General features: G+C 40.9%; 1 protein-coding gene across 2 annotated transcripts; it reads right to left on the reverse strand.

The window, feature by feature from the left end:
• Positions 1-8,530: 8,530 nt before the first annotated feature.
• Positions 8,531-16,193, reverse strand: gnat1 (guanine nucleotide binding protein (G protein), alpha transducing activity polypeptide 1). Of its 2 annotated transcripts, none has more exons than XM_034166333.1 (9): positions 15,989-16,193; positions 13,138-13,180; positions 12,911-13,052; positions 12,671-12,828; positions 12,438-12,566; positions 9,784-9,913; positions 9,507-9,660; positions 9,222-9,432; positions 8,531-9,116 (listed from the first exon to the last, which is right to left on the reverse strand). In XM_034166333.1, exons 1-8 carry the CDS (start codon positions 16,092-16,094, stop codon positions 9,242-9,244), a joined length of 1,053 nt encoding a protein of 350 aa, XP_034022224.1. In that variant the 5' UTR covers positions 16,095-16,193; the 3' UTR covers positions 8,531-9,116; positions 9,222-9,241. The 2 variants fall into 2 exon arrangements, with proteins under 2 accessions (XP_034022224.1, XP_034022223.1); XM_034166332.1 differs by having other exon boundaries at positions 8,531-9,115; positions 9,215-9,432.
• Between the last annotated feature and the right edge of the window lie 956 nt (positions 16,194-17,149).

Genomic DNA, 17,149 nt, shown 5'->3' on the forward strand with positions numbered 1-17,149 from the left:
TTTGATCAAACAAAGCGCCAGTCTCTCAGCAACTTCTCAGACAAAGGAATTCCGACGAGGGGCTGGACGACTCCTCCCACAAGGAGTGCTCACAGGCGAATGACGTCACCGACAGGCGTGGAAAAACTCACGCATGCGCACAAGGGTTCAAGCATGTCTGACGTAAAAACATATGAATGAAATCCATATAGTTTTTGAAAAAAATAAAAAGGACCTATACTTTACGGACAGCCCTCGTATATATATATATCTAGATAGATATAGATATCTATAGATATCTATATCTATATATATCATGAGGTTTATGTCACAAAAATCCTACTTTACAATCACACTGCAGTCATTGTTAAATTAATTCCTTTTGCATTTATAATAAACATTTGTATTTATTTAGTGTTTGTTTTTCTGGTTGAAATAAGATATAAATAATCTACCAGACTTCAAAAAATATACACGTTTCCATGTTATTTTATTTGTCTAAAAATAAATGTCTGAGGTTCCTTATGTTAAACAAGAAATGATCTAATCTGAAATAACAGGTGGTTTTAATACAGATGAAAGGTTTCTAAAGAACCATTTATTGATTTATTTACCTGTTTTAATTACAAGTGTTCTAAATTTTGAGGTAACAACAACAAATAAACATTTCCAATGATTTTTCTTCAGAAAACTGCTCTATAAATGAGCAGTCCTGTCACACGTTAATGTTTTGTACAGATCAGTGGTTTCTGCATGAATCGGATTGGTCCAATCCATTTTGTAGAAATCAGTGGTTTCTGCCACGAGTCTTCCGTGTTTTGGCCCGACGCGTTGTTCCTATTGGACAATGCAAAGGTACGTCACAGCTCAGTGTCGAAAGCTGGCGCACCTCATCTCAACAGAACACTGGCTCTGTGTGGTATGTAGGAGATCACTTGACCGAGCGTCTATACGTTCAAATAATCATTTAAAAAAAATACTGTCATCACTCTTCACTCTTAGTCAGTCTCTTACAACGGTGCAGCGTAAATACACAAGCTTTCCAGGAGTGCACGTCTCCTCCGGTGCGCACTTTTTTTGGTGCAAGTAAAATAACTATCTGTCTGTCACAGCCAGGTGAAGCGTTGGCGTCCCATTGGCGTTGGCGTCCCATTGGCCATCCTCAAAACTCAGGCACCTATGTCCTGGATCATGCATAGAGAAATGGACAACTTAGCGAAAATGCTGAAGCTGGCGCTTCCTCACAATGCAAGCGATGCGCCTCATCTTCATCACCCTAAGTAACTGCTTATTTGACACACAGTTATTCTGGCAGTACCCAGGGATCCTCTTTGGCGCTATATAAATAAATTGAATTGAATTGTTTAACAGAATTACTTTAGATGAATGAATGAGCTGATTATTAACTAATGATTCCAGAATTTTCACAAGACAGGACATTTTGGAAATTGGCTGATAACTGTTGAGATAATTTTTGTTACCGCCCTTAAAGAGTGGGTCTACGTGCGCAGATTTCCAGATTTGAGGGAAAATGCCATAAAATGGAAAGATTAGACAGATGTGTAATTTCATTAATAATAATTGCCATAGAGAGGTTTAATAACTCGGGGCCAAGATTATGTTCCCCAGTAGATTTCCTGACATCACATTTGCAGCACTTTCTTAACAATGAAGGAAGTGAAAGTCTGAAAGGTGAACTGAAAAATGACACAAGGAGGGCACATGATGCAGAAGATTATTATTAAAATAGTATTCTGAGTAAACGGCATGAAAATGATTTCTAGCAGCAACAAATCGTGTATTGAAAACACGCCAGATCTCTGATGGGTTATTTATTAAGCAGTCATTAAATGTTACACAAGAATGAGTGACTGGATCTGTCACGGAGCCGCACATGTAGTTGCAGCCTCACCAAACCTACTCTTGATGACATACATGTTACTAAATTAGGGACAACAAAATTACTTAAAGGTCTCAACCCAGGAAAAGCAGCAGTGCTATATGAGATATGCCTGCAGAAACTCAAAGAATTGGCACACAAGGTGGATGGTGTCCTTGTCCATCTTTTTCAACAATTGCTAGATTCAGGTCAAATTCCCACACACTGGGCCAATGGTAATTGATGGTCACTAGTCACTACACAAGAAAGTAGACAAGTCCCTACCAGGTAACTACACTGAACAAAAATGTAAATGCAACACTTTTGTTTTTGCTCCCATTTTTCATGAGCTGAACTCAAAGATCTAAAACATTTTCTATATACACAAAAGACCTATTTATCTCAAATATTTTTCACAAATCTGTCTAAATCTGTGTTAGTGACCACTTCTCCTTTGTAGAGATGATACATCCAACCTCACAGGTGTGGCATATCAAGATGCTGATTAGACAGCATGATTATTGCACAGGTGTGTCTAAGGGTCCCTTTACACATAACTTGGTTGAAGCTGACAACCAGTGGTTATAGAATGGCTGGACACAAGTGCAGAGCTCAGACTCAGATGGGATTTGGCAAAAAGGTTTTATTGGTACACAAAGTGGGGTCTGGTACACAGAAAGGCAGCCCAAAATCAGCATTAGTGTCAGAAACATTACACTAGGGCATGGTCCTATAAACAGGCAGGCAGTCCAAAAATACAGCTAGAAAACAGGTTGAGAAAACTTACAAAACAAGGCTATGAAGCAATGGCATAAAGCACAATGATCTGGCGAATAAACAGTGCAACCCGTGAAGCTTATATACACCCTGGTGATGAGCTACAGATTAGTAACAGGTGTGTGGAAAGCACCAGAATAAGGGTGTGGCCAAACAGTGTGCCCTGCCCACCACCAAGAGAGACAGACAACAGAGATTGGATTGTCAAACATGATTTTGAAGTTGACTCTATTTTCATACTTGGTAACTCTTTGCTTGTTTTGTGTTTTTCTCATCTCTTTTTCTGATAGAATGGTCTAAGCAGTGAGTCACCCCTCCGAGTCTTGAAGTTTCTTCCTCAAAAAAAAAAACAAAAAAAACAGAGGGAGTTTTTTCTTAGGGCCCCTTCACACATGGTACGAATGTGGCCAAATTGCGCATGAAGCAGGTATCGTATGCAGTATGTGTAAAATTGTAGCTGCCTATAACACTGCGTACACCTGTTGCTACAAATATTTGCCCACACCAGCAGCTGAAAGACAGAGTGTGCCCTGTGAGAGCCCATTCGATCCCTCGCACGGCAGGTGTCGGCCAAATTCCAGGTGACACACACGAACATCTAACACCGCTCACTTGGCACTTAGAAAATGTGTGGCCATTTGCCCTATTAGCATAAAAACAGGCAGCAGACGATCACTTTCGAGTTGTCGGTGAAGTTTGTCTAAGTGTCCCACTACTGTGAGTTGTCAAGTACACATGTGGCATGCCAGAGTGGCGGCTCGCTCCACAACATGTGTGCATGTGTCTCGCGTGCTCCACCCCAACAAATGGTGTGCGTGTGGTTCACGCGCCACCCAGCAGGTGAGGCACCTCTCATCTGATCAGAGTGATACTTTGGTCTGTGTGCTGAACGGACAGGAGGCGTGGCTGACTGCCATCTCTGGTCCTGGACATCACAGCTGCATAACACTGTCCACCGTGATGCGCATGTGTGTGCTTGCTGTCCTCACGTGGAAATACATAAAAACATATATCACTTTTGCAACGGGCTGGAGAGCATTCACAGCTCACACATTGACAAGCTGTCCCAGCTAAAATGGACCATCAGTTCATGTGGACACGCAACAAGCGATCTGAATGTCACGTCTGTCTGACAGGACACGTGTGTCAGGGCGGGCCCGCGCACGTCAGGCCCGACACACGTGTCCTGTGAGTGGCGCACCCCAGGGCTATATCACAAGCCAACAGTGCGACAAATACGCCACTTTCAGCAGAAACACGCTGTTTGGTCAGTTATCATGGCACTTTTTTTCTCTTTTTAAAATAAAGCGGAAGAAAATGGATGGATGGATGGATGGTTTATCTCCTTGTTGATTTTAGCCATTTTACGCTCCTCTTATAAGACAGTGAGTGTAGTGCAGTGGTAAAGTTTCCGTCTGGTAATCAGAGCTTTTGCAAATTGCAGGTTCGAATCCCGTGAGTGGCATTTATTTTTATTTAACTGTGGGATTCTGTATTGCGTCCCCTTTTATTTATTATTTATATCAACCCAGTGATATTCACAAATTATACAGCTGGTTTTTATTTTATTTTTCTCCACATCAGCGGCACAATGTGGTGAAACATGTCCTAGCTGCTTGCACTGTGTTTCCGCAGCGGGATTGTTATGCCTGCTCATTGGCTCAGTGTTTTTGTGGTTCGCTCATACGAGCTGTTCTGCCATGATTCGCCCTGATTTGTACTTATTCGTACTATGTGTGAAGGGGCCCTTACCACTGTCACCGATGTGCTTGTTCAGGGGGGTTGGTAAGTTAGACCTTACGCATGTGAAGTGCCTTGGGGCGACATCTGTTGTGATTTGGTGCTATATAGATAAACTGAATTGAATTCTTAACACAGAATTACTTCAGATGAATGATTTGAGCTGATTATTACTAATGACACCAGAATTTTGGCAAGATAGGACAGTGTGGCAATTGGCCAATAACTGTTGAGATAATTTTTTATGACCACCCTGTGTCTATGTGTGTGGATTTCCATGTTTGAAAAATGGGAAAATCCCATAAAAAACTGAAAGATTAAACAGATGTGTAATTTTAGTTTAGTACAACCCCAGTTCCAATGAAGTTGGGATGTCGTGTAAAATGTAAATAAAAACAGAATACAATGATTTGCAAATCCTCTTCAACCTATATTCAATTAAATCTGGCTGTTTTATTGACACAGGGATATCATTCCACAGAACGGGGCACGATAAGAGAAAGCTCTGTGACCCTCAGACTTTTTATTCACTCTAGGGACCCAAAGTAGCCCTGCATCATGAGAACGCAGATCCCGGGCTGGTATGTAGGGCTTGACTAGGTTAGCCAAGTAGGGAGGTGCTAGTCCATGAATAATTTTATAGGTTAACAGCAGAACCTTAAAATCTGATCTCATAGAGACAGGTAGCCAGTAGGCATCTAGAGCAGTGGTGTCCAAAGTATTCCAGAAAGGGCCGAGAGGGTGCAGGTTTTCCTTGCAGCCACTGACTTCAGCAGGTGATTTCACTGATTAACATCACTTTGAGCAGGTGGGATGAGTTCATCAGTAAAATCACCTGCTGGAGTCAGTGGGTGCAAAGAAAACCTGCACCCTCTTGGCCCTTTCTGGAACACTTTGGACACCACTGATCTAGAGATTAATTGATATGAATTGGTATCTACATATAACTGTGTGTGATGCGAGTGCATCGATTCATTCAGTGTGCATCAATTCATTTGACGGGTTGAATTGTGTTGCATCGCTAGCTGCCTGCTTGCATTGATTTTTGTGTATCAAATTGTTGTCAGTGATGAGATTAACATGCCTAGTAGCCAGTGAAGAGATGCCAAAATGAGTGTAATATGGTCAAATTTTTTGCTTCCTGTTAAGAGCGGCAGCAGCATTTTGAACCGATTGGAGGCCCCTGATGCTGGACCGTGGTAAACCATAAAATAAAGCATTCCAATAGTCCAATCTAGAAGAAACAAATGCATGGAGCAGGGTCTCTGCATCAGCCATAGACAGGATGGGATGAATCTTCACTATGTTTTGCAGGTGGAAGAAAGCAGTCCTTGTAATATAAATTGATGTATGACACACGAGCCTAGACTAAGCATTAGCTGGTCAAATTGATGCTGATATTTCGCTGGACCAAGAACCATCATTTTAGTCTTGTCAGAGTTCAAAAGTAGGAGCAGAAATCCAGCTTTCCACTGTTGCAAGGCAATTTTCTAAGGATTTTATGTGTATGAGATAACCAGCAGTTGTCATCATGTATAACTGAGTATCATCAGCATAGCAATGAAAGGTATTCCCAGGTCTGGGCGGCTTTGCTTGAGCTACTGCCCCCGCGACCCGACTCCGGATAAAGCGGAAGAAATGGATGGATGGATGGATGGATTGATTAATATTAATTACCATAGAGAGCTTTAAGAATAGGGGCCAAGATATCTTCCCCAGTAGCTTTCCTGGCATCATATTACCAGCACTTTCTTAACAATGGAGGAAGTGAAAGTCTGAAAGGTGGACTGAGAGGAGTGATATGAGGAGGGCACATGATGCAGAAGGTTATTATTAAAATAGTATCCTGAGTAAACTGCATCAATCTGATTTCTAGTGACAACAAAGCGTGTATTGAAATCACGGCAGATCTCTGATGGGTCATTTAATAAGCAGTCATTAAATATTACAGAAGAATGAGTGAATGGATCTGTCATGGAGCCGCACATGTAGTTGCATCCTCACCAAACCTACTCTTGATGACATACACATTACTAAATTAGGGACAACAAACTTACCCAGGAAAAGCAGCAGTGCTATATGAGATATGCCTGCAGATACTCAAGGAATTGGCACACAAGGTAGATGGTGTTCTTGTCCATCTTTTTCAGCAATTGCTAGATTCAGGTCAAATCCCCACAGATTGGGCCAATGGTAATTTATGATCACTACATGAGAAAGTAGACAAGTCCCTACTGAGCAGCCATATGCCAGTGTGACTCACAAGCATCCCGTGCAAATTGCTCAAGATCGATTTCCACAAAGCCTTTAACTCAGTTGATCCAGCTACGCTCTGAGACATCCTGAACATTTGCAGGATGGTATATAAGGAGAGGTGTTGATCCACATATTAAAGCAGAGCACTTGAGACCCGAGGATCCTCAGTTCAAATCTCCATCAGCCTGGAAAATCACTGAGGGTCCTTGGGCAAAGTCTTTAATCCCCAAGTTGTTCCTGGTTTGCAGATGAGTGCCTTGCATGGCAGCATGTTGCCATCGGTGTGTGAGAGTGAATGGGTAAAAGTGTAGCATCATTGTAAAGGTCTTGAGCATCTGATTTAGATGGGCAAGCATTATATGAATGTAGTCCAGCTGTAGCACAACTTCTTGGGGAGCTCACACATTGTCATAGAGTACCTAGTCATCAGAACCAATTATTGTGCAAAAATGAATACTTCCTTTAAGTCAGCTCCTGAAGGGTTTTGGTTCAAGTGCTTATATGCAGATTCTGTATCATCAAGCAGATGACAGCCGGTCACTTCCCCTGGACGGATTGCCAGTGTAAAGCAGGTTACTTCCCCAACCGAGGGGGTGGGTGGAGACAATAAAGATTGTATTGTCCAAGGACACAGACAGATAGCATGAGTGGAATTTGAACCCAGAGTTACATATTGGTAAGCACAACAGATGTACTTTCTGCAGCAGCTGAGGAAGTTCAACCTGGCAAAAACAATGATGGTGAACTTCTACACTGTCATCACTGACTCTATCAACTCCTTTTCTATCACCCTCTGGTATGCTGCTGCCACTGCTTAGGACTGCTGCCACTGCTTAGGACTGCAGACTGTAGCGTATCATCCATGCAGTAGAGAAGGTGATCATCTCCAGTCTGCTATCCCTACAGGACCTGTACCCTTCCAGGTCCCTGAGGTGAGTAAGGAAGATTGTGACCGATTCCTCCCACCCAGGACACAAACTTTTTGACACCCTCCCCTCTGGCAGATGGCTGAGGTCTATCAGGACTAAAACCTCGAGCCATAAAAACAGCTTCTTTCCATCCACAGCTAGACTTACAAATAATGCCAGAGACCCCCATTTACCCTGCCCCCCACCCCCCACTTCCACAAAGTACAGATTGGTCTTCCCTGTACTGAATGGTACTGTACACCTGTAATCATATGTTTTTGCACAGTCCCATCCCATTACGTTATATTTATTTAACAGTGAACACTCTTGCCGATTTGACTATTTGACTCTTTAACTTCTTACAGAAGTATTTTTTCCTCCTTTTTTTCTCATTATTCTTGTTTATTCATCAATGATACCAGATCATTTTCCTTGTATGTGAGAACTTACTTGTCAATAAATTTGATTCTGATCCTGATTCTATTCGTAATCCACACAGCTACCTGCTCTCCACAGACTTCAAAGAATATAAAAATGATCACGAAATATGTGAAAATAATAATAATAATAAAATAAAAGGACTCAAATCTTCTATAGAAGCTTTAATAATTTATATTTGGAATTTTTGGTTTTGTTTGTACAGGATACCCTGCTGAAAGACAGATATTCAGTTGATAAATGAACAAGGCTGCAAAACTTTTATCTGCTACACACTAGTGTTACTGATCAACATGTTATTACCACATTGATAAATGATCCAGTTGAATTCTGTTTATTTAATTACATATTTTTATCTAACAATATTGTTTTAAGATTTTGATTGGTCCCAAACTGTTTTGCTGTGTGTATTGTTCCTGTACATAAAAAGCATTTTCGACTGATGTTCTTGTTTCAATCTTGAACACAGGCTGAAGTGCGTATGCAGGTAGTGAGGATTTCTCTGCTTTTTTGGCTTTTTGATGATGGTGATGCATGAGGTTGACGTCTATTTTCCGCAGTGATGATGAGACAAAATCACTTTTGCTGACAGCACTGACATCTTAAAAACAAATTGCATAGCCCTTGTAAGTTAAAAGAAAATTAAAAAACTACAATTGGACTCAACTTGAAATCTGTACATGATTTACCTCACTTGACAAAAAAAATCTTTCGTCAAAGCTACGTTGTAGTTGGAAATACAGCACACTGATGACTTGCGTGTTGGTATGCAGAAGTCTGAGAACACTTGAGATTTTATAGATTTAATTTCTTATGACACCATTTTTTTTTTTTTAAAGTGAAGTAAACTTCTCTATATTAAATTTCTAAAATTATGCCCTTGCACTCAAAAAGTAAAACGCATTCTTCAACATGATATAAATGAAATAAAAATGTCAAAGTCAAAATAATGGAATACATATGTACGGGTACCATTTAGACACCTCAGGATGAGAAATACGTAAAATCTCAACTGAATAAGAAATTAAAACATGCAAAACCCCAAGAGTTTCCAAACTTTTGCATGGCATATAACTGAGGAGAGCAGTTTGAGGGTCCACATCTTTGGTCCTGGATAATCAGGCTACAGCAGCAGCATCCTGTAATGGAGAAAGTGACAGCGGTTAGCCAGTCAAAACGTGATCCTTACCGCTGAGCTAAGATGTGCAGCAACAGGGATTCTGATAAGTTCTACTCATTCTTACTGGGTTTCATATCGTGGCTCTTAGAAGAGGCCACAGTCTTTGAGGTTTTCTTTGATGATAATGTCGGTTACGGCGTCAAACACAAACTTGACGTTCTCTGTGTCTGTGGCACAGGTCATGTGAGAGTAGATTTCTTTGATATCTCGACGCAAGTTGAGGTCCAAGAACTGCACTTTGATATAGTTGCCGGCATCCTCATAAGTATTGGGGCCTTTGTAAGATATCAAGAAAAAAGTTGGGTATGTTTGTCAGAGTAATAATCTGCCGTATTTGCTGATGTCTCACCGTCGTATTCTGGGAAGCACATGCTGAGGTGAGCTTTCTTGATCTTCTCCAGGAACACGTCTTTCTTGTTGAGGAAGAGTACGATGGAGGTGGTGGCAAAGTAACGGTGGTTGCAGATGCTGTTGAACAAGTGCAGACTCTCGTGCATTCGGTTCTGAAATAGAATTATTGACATATCAAGTCCCCGTGAAGCTACTCATCCGTGACTGTGAACGATAAATAGGCGACACGAGAAAACAGACAAGAATGTTATCATGATGTTGATTTGCAATCGTACCACTTCGTCGTCCTCCACCAGCACCATGTCATAGGCGCTCAAAGCAGCAATGAAGATAATACAGGTGACACCTTCGAAACAATGAATCCACTTCTTCCTCTCAGACCTCTGGCCACCCACATCAAACATTCTGCTCAAAGACAGATGTGGCAGGAGTTTAAAGATAACACTGTCAAAGACTAAAGTGGGTTTTTTTAAATACAGAATATCAGTGATAATTTTTCAATAAAACACCTGGAGCTTCTTCCAATAATCTACTTATTTATTTATTTTTATTTTTATCTCTAATACTTTGAAAACACAGTGAATAAATTTTAATAACATTTGGTTGGCTTTAACCTTGGAAGAAGACTTATAGTATAGAAGATAGTATTGTGATGCTCATGCAGACTCATATTTTTTTAAACTGCCTATTCATTGTGTTTATTTTGATTTGGACTGTTAATACTGTATCATAAAGTTTCACTCTGACATCAGTATGTTGGTATAAGGAAGGAACACACAGACTCATGTGAATGTGGTGAAACAAACTTCCTGTTTTTTTTTTATTTTTATTTTTTATTAAAGGCAGGAATAACTCCCTAATAGTGAGGGTATAATGTTGCACAACATCTTCCACTGATTTCCCAGGTATTTCTGTCTCAAAAACAGAGGAATATGCTTTGGCAGGGAGGTAGGATATGGTCTCCTATTTGTGGTTCTGTGGTAGTTGGTGAGACTGTGTCCCTCCTGCACTTCTGATCAGTTAAGTGCCAGAGTGGAAGGTTGCCTGTTCAAGACCACCCCTGCCCATTTATCCATGTATTGTGGAGTTGCATCAGGAAGGGCATCCAGTGTAAAACTTGTACCAAATCAACATCCATCTGTTGTGGCGACCCCAAGTGATAAAAGGGAAAAGCCGGAGAGACTTACAAACTTACACAAAAGACTGTTGGACTTTGGAGGAGGTATGCACTCTCTGATTACCCGCCGCTTTTGAAATTGTGAACATGGGTGGGGAGCTGTTTCCTAGGTTTATTCTCATTTGGTCTACTCCCATTTCAACTACACTGAAATTCCCATTTCATCCTAGGCAAAATTCCCATTTGGTCTACACCCATTTCATCTACACTGAAATTCCCAATTCGTCCTAGGCAAAATTCCCATCTGGTCTACACCCATTTCATCTACACCGAAATTCGTATTTTGACCTAGGCAGAATTCCCGTCTGGTCTATACCCATTTCATCTACACTGAAATTCCTATTTCGTCCTAGGCAAAATTCCCGTCTGGCCTACACCCAATTCATCTACACTGAAATTCGTATTTTGTCCTAGGCAAAATTCCTGTTTGGTCTACTCCCATTTTGTCTACACTGAAATTCACATTTCGTCCTAGGCAAAATTTCCGTTTGGTCTACATCCATTTCATCTACACTGAATTCCTATTTTGTCCTAGGCAAAATTCACATTTGGTCTACTCCCATTTCATTTATTTATACTGAAATTCCCATTTCGTCCTAGGCAAAATTTCTGTTTGGTCTACATCCATTTCATCTACACTGAAATTCCTATTTCATCCTAGGCAAAATTCACGTTTGGTCTACTCCCATTTTGTCTACACTCATTTTGACCACTATTCCCATATTGTCTACTCCTAGTTTGTCTACTACCCACTTGAGCAATTAGAAATGTGTTCCTTTAAAGGGGTCGTAGTGTACACTTTGTCAGCAAGCTAATAAAGGTCACCAGGTGGCTTAAAAACAAGCATTAGCGTCTGCAGCTAAAAAAAATGATAAAGCAGTTTTTAATTATCACTTTTGCTTGTGTGCTTCCTCATGAGGTGGTTAAGGCTGAGAACTTACTAGTGTATAGCTTACTTAGTGGAATGGTGTATGCTGTATATTTAGTGTGTAGTGCACTTACTTAGTGAACCCTTACAAAGTGTATCGCACTTTGTGATAACTTGTGATTTGGTGCTGTATAAATCAATTGAAGTTGGAAATGAAATTGAAAAAGCTCTATTTTTCGATGTTCTAGTTTCAGATTTTCTTTCTGTGATTGTTGCTTTAAATGAAAAGGAGCTGCTAGTGGCCACGCTCACTCATCTTTTAGACAGGCTGTCCTATCTCTCTCCGACAGACCCTGTGATCACTATCTGCAGTCATGGTTGGAGGACAAGACCTGATATGGACTTCTGTGACATAAATCCTGCAAGTCTAAAACGAGTCATTTAATAATGTTAGAACTGTGTAGTTTTTACTTGCACACACACAGAATATGAGGCATTAAGGATGTTTCAAATGAATTTCCACCTATATTTTTCTGCAAAATGTAATTTGAGAAGTCAGGTTCATTTTGCTGGGTGGCAAGCTGGATTAGTGGTTACCACTGTTGCCTCACAGCCTGAAGGTCCTGGAATTGTTTCCTGCCTGGCCCTTTTTGCGTGTTCCCCACATAATCACATGGGTTCCCTGTGGGTGCTCCAACTTCCTCCCACTTCCAAAGACATGCAGGTTCAGTGAATTGGAAATTTGTGCGTGCCAGTGTCAATGAGTTTGTCTTTGTGTGTCCCTGCTGATAGACTAGCATCCTGTCCAGGGTGTATCCTGCATCTCACTCTATGACTGCTGGGATAGGCAAAATGAATGAAGGAATGAATGTTCTTTTTGTCACCTGAAGTTGAGATCTTTGAAGGAAAACTGGGTCTCGATGATACCAGTGGTCTTCACTCTTGATCGCAGCACATCCTGCTCAGTGGGTACATAGCCAGGCTGGATCAATCGCTCCAGATCATTCAGGTAGCTGAGAGAGAACAAAATGAATGAATGAATAGTTGTACTTATTTACAATATAGCTTTTCTGCTTGTTGCAGGGAGAGTTTTAGGTTTCAGAGTTGGGTTCCTCACTATCCAGCTGAGTCATTGAGTTGGTACTCAGAGGCCCTGTCAAAGCACGCCTGAATGCCAGTGTCTTTCCACAGACGCAAAATGATGTCTGACAATTCTTTAGGCATTGTGCCTTCTTCAATGGTGTCTGCAAGGTGCATGAGTTTCCTGGCATCGTCCTATAGGGAGACAGGTAACGTAGTGTAAGACTGTTAGTCTGAGATGATCACGTTGGAAACGTGTCAGCCGCTGCTGGAATACCTCCTGATCAGCATGTCCGTAGTTAATGTTCAGTGTGCTCATCGCCTTCACGATAGCCATGATGGACTGCAGGGTGTTGCTGTAGATAATGACAATGAACTCTAAGCATTCTTCAAGTGAGTAACCATCTTTGTGGATAATTCTGTAGGGGGAAAAACACATCACAATGTGATTTTCAATCTGAAAGAGAAGGAAAATGGGTCAGAAGGAAGAGCAGATGTTCTTACTTCATTTGTTTGACGATCGTGCTTTTGCCTGATTCTCCAGCACCTGTATGATAGAAGAACAATGCATTGAACACATACGTATAAACCCATGAACAATTTGTTTCCTTAAAGTGTCACAAATTGTTATAAATAGTGAGGAAATTCTAATTGAAAAAATTAGTTGCCAGTATTACAATGAAAAGTAGAAGTATTAAATTGATTTGTGGGAAGAATTTAATGCATAATATGTTTAAGGCAAAGCATTAATTAGTTATGGAAAAAGAGTGATTGAATGACATGTTTGCTATAGAAGAGGAACTGAGTTTTTATTCTTCACAGGATCTTTTTTTATTTCCATATTGACATCCCCATATTTTCAGATGTCTTTTTTCAGAAAAAAATCATCTTATATTCAGGTCAGTATGGTATTATTTAGGGGTGGTGGCCAATAGCTTAGTGCGCTTGGTTTCAGTGTGGAAGGTTCAAATCCGACCCTTGCCACATTTCTGTATATAATGTGGAGTTGTGTCAGGAAGGGCATCCGGTGTAAAACTTGTACCAATTCAACATGCAGATCCACCTCTGATTTGCTGTGGTGACGCCGAGTGCAAACGATGGAGCAGCCGAAGGGACAAACTTTATTGCCTTATGATTTTTATTATCAAAATTGTGTTAATAGAAATAAGTGTATGTGTGTGTGTGTATATATATATATATATGTGTGTGTGTGTATATATATATATGTGTGTGTGTGTATATATACTCAACAAAAATATAAACGCAACACTTTTGGTTTGCTCCCATTTTGTATGAGATGAACTCAAAGATCTAAAACTTTTTCCACATACACAATATCACCATTTCCCTCAAATATTGTTCACAAACCAGTCGAAATCTGTGATAGTGAGCACTTCTCCTTCGCTGAGATAATCCATCCCACCTCACAGGTGTGCCATACCAAGATGCTGATTAGACACCATGATTAGTGCACAGGTGTGCCTTAGACTGCCCACAATAAAAGGCCACTCTGAAAGGTGCAGTTTTGTTTTATTGGGGGGGGATACCAGTCAGTATCTGGTGTGACCACCATTTGCCTCATGCAGTGCAACACATCTCCTTCGCATCATCCGTGAAGAGAACACCTCTCCAACGTGCCAAACGCCAGCGAATGTGAGCATTTGCCCACTCAAATCGGTTACGACGACGAACTGGAGTCAGGTCGAGACCCCGATGAGGACGACGAGCATGCAGATGAGCTTCCCTGAGATGGTTTCTGACAGTTTGTGCAGAAATTCTTTGGTTATGCAAACCGATTGTTCCAGCAGCTGTCCGAGTGGCTGGTCTCAGACGATCTTGGAGGTGAACATGCTGGATGTGGAGGTCCTGGGCTGGTGTGGTTACACGTGGTCTGCGGTTGTGAGGCTGGTTGGATGTACTGCTAAATTCTCTGAAACGCCTTTGGAGATGGCTTATGGTAAACTTTCAATACATGAGTAGCAGCTCTGGTTGACATTCCTGCTGTCAGCATGCCAATTGCACGCTCCCTCAAATCTTGCGACATCTGTGGCATTGTGCTGTGTGATAAAACTGCACCTTTCAGAGTGGCCTTTTATTGTGGACAGTCTAAGGCACACCTGTGCACTAATCATGGTGTCTAATCAGCATCTTGGTATGGCACACCTGTGAGGTGGGATGGATTATCTCAGCAAAGGAGAAGTGCTCACTATCACAGATTTAGACTGGTTTGTGAACAATATTTGAGGGAAATGGTGATATTGTGTATGTGGAAAAAGTTTTAGATCTTTGAGTTCATCTCATACAAAATGGGAGCAAAACCAAAAGTGTTGCGTTTATATTTTTGTTGAGTGTATATATATGTGTGTGTATATATATATATATGTGTGTGTGTATATATATATATATATATATATGTGTGTGTGTGTATATATATATATATATATATATATATATTTCTTGACAAGAGTTGTTACACTGGAATTTAAACTAGAACTATACCAGTCAAAAGTTTGGATACTGCAGATTTTTCGGTATTTTTACCAATACCACATTATCAAATAACAATAGAATCTTTGGAAACTAGAAAATAATGTGTTCAACAACAAAACATTATGACTATGATCAGCATCTGAATGGGGATTCTTTTTTTCCTACTTTTTTCCTTTTTTAAACAGTCTAAAACGGGGTAGTTTAGCAAAATTTCAATGAAATAAGTAACAAGTGAATACTCTTATCATAGTGATATTCTTCAGCCTTGGCTGAGGTACATGTGCATTCTTAGAGTTTTGCTCGTATATAAAATGATGTAGTTGTCCAATAACCTGTAAGAACTTGACAGATAAGGGTATACCAGGGGAATACTTTTAAAATCAACATCCAAAATTATAACCGAAGTTCAAAATAATTTATAAGTGTTTGAATGTCAGATTCCTTGTCCTTGGTAGCTAAACCCTGTGTGTTGGCCCACTTATTGTTTCAGGATTAATCATGGATTGGTTTAAGTGTCTTAGCAATTAAACCACAGAGATGATTAAGCTTTTGTTTGTCTGAGGCATATTTTCATGAAGTTCGTATGAATATAACTGGATATTATGACATAGAATTTTTTTTTTTTGTTGATTCATATTATTATTGGATAATTAGCGTTTGTCAGTCTAAAAGATTTGTTTGTGTAGAGGTCTAGAGGATGCTCTCATACACTTGAGCAGAACATTGCATGTCTTTTCATCTGTACAAACTTTGTCTAACGGATGACACAATGCTCTGTGCACAGTTATGCACACTGATTGTTGGGTAAACTATTTCTTACAGCACTCTTAAATCCTGCTTCTTCATCCCTGTAGTCTGACTTTACCTAGCAGCAGCAGCTTGACTGTTCTTGCATCCTTGTCAGCATCTTCCTTCAGCTTCTTTTCCAGCTCTCTGGAGCGTTTCTCCTCGGCGCTCGCTCCAGCCCCCATCCTACTTTTCCACTGCTTTGGCCCTTCTACTCAAAAGCCAAGTTGCAGGAAAAAAAATGGAAGTAGGTCCCTGGCCGACGACCTGACTAGTGCTGTCTACTACGCACTTGATGCGTCAACTGCCTGCTGCAAACACTGAAGGGTGAATGAGTATTTTCCAAGACTTAGAGAAGGATTTTGGGCATCCCCTGCCCACCTGATCAGGAATGACCAATGGAGTACAAGGACAAGAATCTACTGGGGCAGAACAGAAACGTCAGAGTACAAGAAGATTCTCATCAGTGTAGGAGCGGTCAAACCTTTAAGGGGACTTTGCTGTGCTCAGCGGAAGATGAACATCGGCTCAAGTGCTTATCTCTTGCTGTTCTCAGTGCCTTTAAAAGAGACCCATGTTAGACTAAACAGCTTGGTGTTCGGACAGTTCTGAGAAAAATGTGTTTACCCCCTTGGTCTTCTTTACACTTGTTTAAAATGAACACTGAGGCTTCCCTCTGTTAAAATTCTTAAAACTGTGCCCTTTTAAGACATAGTAAAAAATATCTCTACAACATGAGATAATTAAAATGATCAAAATAATGGTGTCCATAATGATTTACCTCCATCAGTATAAAACAACTAAATCATCACTGTTACAGCCAGCTTTCTTTAGAAAAGTAATGGGACAGACTTACAAACATTTTCAAGTCACCAAATACGTCTTAGACTTCATTTATAATCAGGTCTATAAGTGTTTGGACAGTAGCACGATTTAGCTCCCCCTCTAGCTGCCACCTTATCGTGGTGGGGGAGTTTGAGTACCCGGATGATCCTAGGAGCTATGTTGTCGGGGGCTTTGTGCTCCCTGTAGGGTCTCCCAAGGCAAACAGGTCCTAGGTGATGGGTCAGACTAAGTGCAGCTCAGAACCTCCATGACCAGTGAAAGATCAAGGACCGAGACGTCGCCCGGTATAGTGGAGCCAGGGTCCCACCCTGGAGCCAGGCCTGGGGTTGGGGCCCGCGCTCTAGCCCCTGGTGGTCAGACCTTAGCCCATAGCCCGAAGGAGCAACGTGGGCCT

This window comes from Thalassophryne amazonica, chromosome 3, assembly GCF_902500255.1.
Source record: "Thalassophryne amazonica chromosome 3, fThaAma1.1, whole genome shotgun sequence".
Taxonomy (NCBI): domain Eukaryota; kingdom Metazoa; phylum Chordata; class Actinopteri; order Batrachoidiformes; family Batrachoididae; genus Thalassophryne; species Thalassophryne amazonica.

Excerpts from the sequence above, each read along its gene's own strand:
- gnat1 (XM_034166333.1), bottom strand. The coding sequence starts at position 16,094 with ATGGGGGCTGGAGCGAGCGCCGAGGAGAAACGCTCCAGAGAGCTGGAA. Across the intron at positions 13,053-13,137 it reads ACGATCGTCAAACAAATGAA|AATTATCCACAAAGATGGTT; the intron begins GTAAGAACATCT and ends TTCCCCCTACAG. Across the intron at positions 9,433-9,506 it reads GTGCTTCCCAGAATACGACG|GCCCCAATACTTATGAGGAT; the intron begins GTGAGACATCAG and ends TATCTTACAAAG.